The sequence below is a fragment of the Sander lucioperca genome, chromosome 22 (genome assembly GCF_008315115.2).
Source record: "Sander lucioperca isolate FBNREF2018 chromosome 22, SLUC_FBN_1.2, whole genome shotgun sequence".
Lineage (NCBI taxonomy): Eukaryota > Metazoa > Chordata > Actinopteri > Perciformes > Percidae > Sander > Sander lucioperca.
In genome coordinates, this window is record NC_050194.1 from 6450109 (window position 1) to 6456108 (window position 6000).

The following is a 6000-nucleotide window of genomic DNA, read 5'->3' on the forward strand; positions in this document are numbered from 1 at the left end:
TAATGCACAACCACTGATACGGCTACAGCAGTGCTAGCTAATGCTATCGAACATTAGCTAGCTAACGTAGCTACTGACAGAAGCTACAAGTAGCCAGGCTAACGGCGTTAGCTAGCAAGCGCAGTGGAATGGCATTTCATTAGCAAATATGTTGCAGTCATTTTGCATGCATTCAAATTATGAAATGTTACAACGCTGAGAAATAGTTATTACATCTCCAGCGAACGTTACTCACCTCTGGAATCACATATGAAGAAAAGCTAGCGTGCTAGCTAGCTTAGCTAAAGTGCTTTAGTGCGATTTTTTTTTTTTAGCTTTTTGAGGCATTCGTCGAGGCTACAAGAACAGCGACGCCTGAGCGAACAGTCAAGTAAGTGGCAGATGATGAAAATACACACGCAATAAGCTACTGGTTGTAAATAAGTACTAACACTGTAATAGTGTAAACCCTAATGTGCAGAAGAATTTAAATTTCAAAGCGCTGTGTAGTCTGTCGGTTGACGGGCGGCCATTTTGCTGCTCAGCATGAAGCGTCTCCAATGGCCAGCCTGTGGCAGCTGCGTGGAAGCCCTCTGACTGGCTGGCTCCTATCGGGAGGGATGCATAAAAGACGCATTTTTGACCTTCATAAACTTTTGACAGTCAAGCTTATCACAACTGTTTATGCTTCATAGGTTAACATCCCTCCCAAATGCAAACTTTAAGTTTGCCACTAAAGTCTTAACAGCCATTTGCAGAAATTTGCATATTCATAAGCGCCGCTCATATCTGTTGATAGCATGGGTCCGAAAAAGAGAGGAGCAAGGAAAAGAACATCCGAGGAGGCTTTGGGAGGAGAAAAGCACAGAGAGGGCAATGAGGAGGAGGCTGAGGAGAGGGGAGACAGGAGGAGGAAGAACCGCGGCAATAACAAATACATTGGAGCTCATGTTGGCATTCAAGGTAATGCAATCTTATTAAACTCTCCTTAAGTAATTAAAACACCCACACTCAATATTTATTGTGCTCTCTCTCTCTTTTATATGTCCCCAGGTGGCATATGGAAAGCAGTGGGGTCATGCACAGAGATGGGTGGCAGCAGTTTCGCTCTGTTTCTGGGCTCCCAACGGTCATGGAAGAGGCCTGCACTGGACCAGACAGCTGCAGCAAAGTTTCGGGAGCAATGTTCCCTACAGGAGTATGACCCAGCTCACATCCTGCCTCATGGGTCCTACCTGATGAACTGTGGATCTCCTAAAGAGGGTTTGTCATTAACCAATGGATGTCTCGAACTATCCCTTGCTCCCTCACACTCATCAGTTACCTGGCCTTGTTTTGTTTAGTTATTTAATCTTTTCAACCGTGTCTCCTCTTCTCTTCGACAACCTCTTCTGTTTTGTGCACCATGTTGCACCCAGATGTGTTTGAGAAGAGCCAGGCCCTGCTGGTGGATGAGCTCAGCCGCTGCAGCCTCCTGGGCCTCAACCTCTACAACTTCCACCCTGGTTCCTCCCTGGGCTCCATCACCACTGAGCAGTGTGTGGCGAAGATAGCAGGAGCTATTAATCATGCTCACCAGCAAACACCTTCTGTGGTTACAGGTACAGGGGCTGGACATAACATAATGGAAATAACAAAAACTCCCAGTGCTATACAGTGGCCCCACAGCAAATACCTGTCTGATGAAGCTCATAATATCTAGATTAAGTGTTGTTCTTATTTGTAGCATTCTAAACATCTGGTGTACTTGGTTTTGTGATGATGAGGGTCAATCTGCGACCACTGGTCCTCGCTTACTGATGCTTTTTCTTACATCATTTTGCTGTGTTTGAGACTAATGCCTCTGCAAATCATGGAGGGACTACTATAAACCATTATTACAAAGGCAGATACTCCCAACAAGGCTATTCAAGTTGAATTAGCAGTGTGTGTCAGCTTTAACAAAGGTCTTATAATAACTTTTATAAAAAATGTAGTTTCCAAGAAAGACAGGAACTTTGAGGTTATGAGGCCAGATAGTCGCTGGTGTTAGTGCATCAACTACAAAAACTGCAAAATTGTGTCATGTAGCATGGGAAATAAGTCAGAAAACCACAGTGATATATGCTAAACACATGAAAACTGCTTTAGCAAAGATCAACAGTAGAGAACCTCACCAACACTGACCCACTGACAGTAAAGGAAGTATTTAGAACCAGGCTAACAAACTACAGCCCTAACAGTGATTTTTATCCGTACCTGTTGATGGCCTTGTCAAGCAGAGAACATTATGAGCTTCACTGAAATAGGAACTTACTGCAAGACAATGCTTTGAGTATTTGAATCTCAGCATAGCGCGAGAATTCAGCAGTCAAATCCAGTGCACACAAATGAAAATCTAATTTGATTAAAATCACAATTGGTGGGTTAATCCCTTTTGCATGCAATTAAGAAAATTGGACTTTATAATGTTCTTGACCCCATTTGGGAGGATTTATATTTTACTACCACAAGTCAATTATCAAAACAAATTAGGCATGTCGTCATGGCAAACAAAACCATTTGACCTCTGACTGACGTCTGTGTTAATACGTAACTTACAATTTGCAGAACTGACTGCAGGCTTGACACTGGTGTTGCATTACTTGTGATTCATGACAATGACCACAGTCCTTTTGACTCGCATACCCCAAATGCCGCTGGTGTGACAAGAATACACTGCAGCGGAATGCCTGCAAAAACAGTGAAGCAGTAACACAACTGGCCCCAGGCTGTGCTTTAGGAATGAACAACGTCAGCCAATTATCATTTTCTGTTACGGCATTACAAAACTGGAATTCATTGCCCACTACAATCAAAGATATACATACATATTCCACCTTTACAACACACCTTAAAACATGGCAGTCCGATAACTATTACTACACACATTAATCTGTCAGATGCGATGGTGTGTTTGTTCGATGTGACATAGTCATTGTTGCTGTCGCTCCATCTCTGCTGCCTGCCTCAGTTATGTCTTGTATGTGCTTTCAATGTGGCCTCTGAGACCCTTCTCCTTTCTCCTTCGTATTGTATTAACTGCATGGACTGCTTCAATCTGTGTTTGTTTGTTTGTGTGCCACTTCTTTGTATGTTTTAACCCTTTGTTTGCTTAGGCCTGCTGTTATTATAGATGTAATGTAACTAATTTTAATATGTTAATCATTGTATTTTACAGCTGGAAATTAGCCATCAAGGCTAAAGCTGCTCCTTTTACTGTATAGTTAATTAAAGGAGACTGTCCACGACATTAAAAACTAATAAAAAATTTTGGACATGTATCAGGTGTTGTAGCAGGTTGGGGGGGGTGCGAGTATTGGAGTAGAATGGGTGTGTCGGACTGATAGTGCCTTCTTTTCTTTTGCCCCCCATGTGGTCAGTGTTGGAGAACATGAGCGGTCAGGGCAGTACGGTGGGTGGGAAGTTCTCTGAGCTAAAGAGCATCATAGACAAAGTGAGAGACCAGACCAGAGTAGGAGTGTGTCTGGATACCTGCCACGCCTACGCAGCAGGTGAGTGATACCGGACGTTAATCTTTTTGTCCCACAAAATCAAGGGCAATCAAAAATGGAAAATAGTTCATAGTTTGCTTTAACTTCATGGTATAAACCTATAATCTGCTTTATATCTAAGCCTTAACATATTGATACTGGCATTAGGGCTGCGAGTGCTGTTTGTTTTTGTGCTGAAGGGTTGTTTCATGTCTTGGTAGGATATGACGTGGCTGCAGTGGGAGGAGTGAAGGCCATGCTTGATGAGTTTGATCAGGAAGTGGGGCTCCACTATCTTAAAGCCATCCATCTCAATGACTCCAAAGGTACAGCCAGGCAGACTGATCTCATGAAGTGGCGTATGTATGACACGCCAATTGGTATGCCAATTATAATTTATTAAGACGCACACTCGCTTTTCTGAGTGTTTATCAACGCCGTTTGTCCTCCATTGACTTACATTACCTTGCGTTTGTGTGTGAATTGACGCCGTAGCGAGTAGAATGAAAGGGCGAAAATCCGTGTAGGCAGGTTGGTCGGGGTGCGGGATGGGTAAAACACAGGACTTTCACACAGGAGACCGGAGATCGTGTCCCGCGTGTGATGTTTCCTTACCACGTTTTTCTTTTCCTAAACCCAACCCAGTTCTTCTTTTCCTAAATCCAACCAGTTTTTCTTTTCCTAAACCCAACCCAGTTCTTCTTTTCCTAATCCCACCGGTTTTTCTTTCCCCCCGCGTGTGACGTTAAAACCAACCGTAGCCTGCTGTATCACAGCGTAGATATACATGCAGATAGCTCAAAATGCGTACAGATAACACGCCGCTTGGCTTTAGGAAAGTGGCGGGTATGTTTACGCGAAGTAAATATATCATGTTGAACCAGGACTTTCTCACACAAATATCACATACATACATACATAGACATTAGATGGATGAGTTCATTGAGTTTGACGAACTTTGTTATGAATTCAACTCTGCTTTGTTAGCTCTCACTGTCCTTTCTGACTTTTTAGTTTCCTTTTTTTGCAGGTAAACTAGGCTGCCACCTCGATCGCCATGAAGACATTGGTAAAGGTCACATCGGAATCTCTGCTTTCCGAGACATCGTCAATGAACCCAGACTGGACAACATCCCTCTGATACTGGAGACACCTGGACGGTGAGATAACTGCACAGACGAGGGGTTTGTTTGTGAACAGTGGATAGATATGGTCTTGACATTGGACAACTTAATTAAATCACAAAAAAGGAATATAATGGAGAAGAGTGCATGGTCTGTTCTGACTGAGTTATATGTTTTTTTAAAGTAAATAAGTAATTTATGGATGTCATTGTGAGGCAGGTGCAGTTTTAACATGGCTGTTATTTCCTTTCCCCACAGGCCAGGGTTCGAGTATGCTGAGCAGATTGAACTTCTCTATTCCCTCTGTAAGAAAAACTAGTAAGCACCCTTACTGATGAATTGGCACCGCTAAACTGGACCCTGCCAAACCACAGCTCACACGTCTGTGAAGAGAATCAAAATCGTTCGTCAAGGACCAAAGTGGATGGGTGGCGGATCCCGTTCTCCTTAATCACACTCCGAATTTGTTTGGTTGTTAATCACCGTGTGGACAGTTCTGAACATGAGTTGAATAAATGTGTTGTTCAAAGTTTTTGTTTGACTTGTGGAGGAGTTGTCTTGTTTACAATGAGACTCTAGATGGCAGCATTAACACACAGCACTAACCTTATTTCAGAGTCCTCAGTGTGACGCCAAATAACACAGGCACAGACATAAAAATGTATAAAAATCCAATTTACATGCACATTTGCATTTGGCAGTCACATTCTAATGGTGCAGTTTCAATTTATAGGACCTAATGTAGTTATTGACAACTGTATTTTTCTTATCTGATCCCTTCAAATGCCATTATTCGAGGAACACAGGTGACCCTCATTTTATTGCTAATGTGCATCTTTGGTGTACATTCATATATATATATATATATATATATATATATATATATATATATATATATATATATACTCCAGCTGCAGACTCCTGGGAGGACACCAGTTGATTGTCACACCTATTCCAACACCCCACGGTGCACATAGACATACGTGTACACACACACACACACACACACACCTGACATTTGAGGCTTTGAAACATACAGCTTTCTATTTGTGAATGCAGCTGAGAAAAAGACACGAGAGAGCAAATACGTGAGAGAAACGTGGGGTTTAGGAATATGAGCTACTAATATGTGTTGACTTTAGTGTGACTCCTAATACTCAAAACAGTGCAAACACAACCAATGCAAGTTTGATCATGTTTTCTGGAGTCATATTAAACTTTTCCCACAGCTGCATGTATTCAAGACCGTTTGTTTACAGGTGGTAAAGACACATAAGGTAACACAGTAACAGGAAAGGAGTGATTTCTGAGTTCAAAACTCAAATTAATCTATATATTCTCCACTTTTACTTGCTCTAACATGTATTTTTATGACGTTTCTACTC

General features: G+C 42.1%; 2 protein-coding genes across 4 annotated transcripts in view; one reads left to right on the forward strand and one right to left on the reverse strand.

Annotated features, from left to right (window-relative positions):
• The window catches only part of tnrc6b (trinucleotide repeat containing adaptor 6B), a 24976-nt gene extending 24489 nt beyond the window's left edge, over positions 1-487 (reverse strand). The window contains exon 1 of one of the 2 annotated variants that reach the window (XM_031297971.2): positions 236-487. The gene's annotated coding sequence lies outside the window, so the exon portion shown is untranslated. The remainder of the gene's footprint in view (positions 1-235) is intronic. The other variant, XM_031297972.2, reaches the window with a different exon arrangement.
• Positions 116-5117, forward strand: si:ch211-141o9.10 (probable endonuclease 4). Of its 2 annotated transcripts, XM_031297979.2 has the most exons (8): positions 116-370; positions 779-942; positions 1033-1242; positions 1398-1580; positions 3381-3512; positions 3713-3817; positions 4522-4651; positions 4874-5117. In XM_031297979.2, the coding sequence occupies exons 2-8, from the start codon at positions 780-782 to the stop codon at positions 4932-4934; spliced, it is 984 nt and encodes a 327-aa protein (XP_031153839.1). In that variant the 5' UTR covers positions 116-370; position 779; the 3' UTR covers positions 4935-5117. The 2 variants fall into 2 exon arrangements, with proteins under 2 accessions (XP_031153839.1, XP_031153840.1); XM_031297980.2 differs by lacking the exons at positions 116-370; positions 3381-3512 and having other exon boundaries at positions 530-942.
• The last annotated feature ends 883 nt before the right edge of the window (positions 5118-6000 follow it).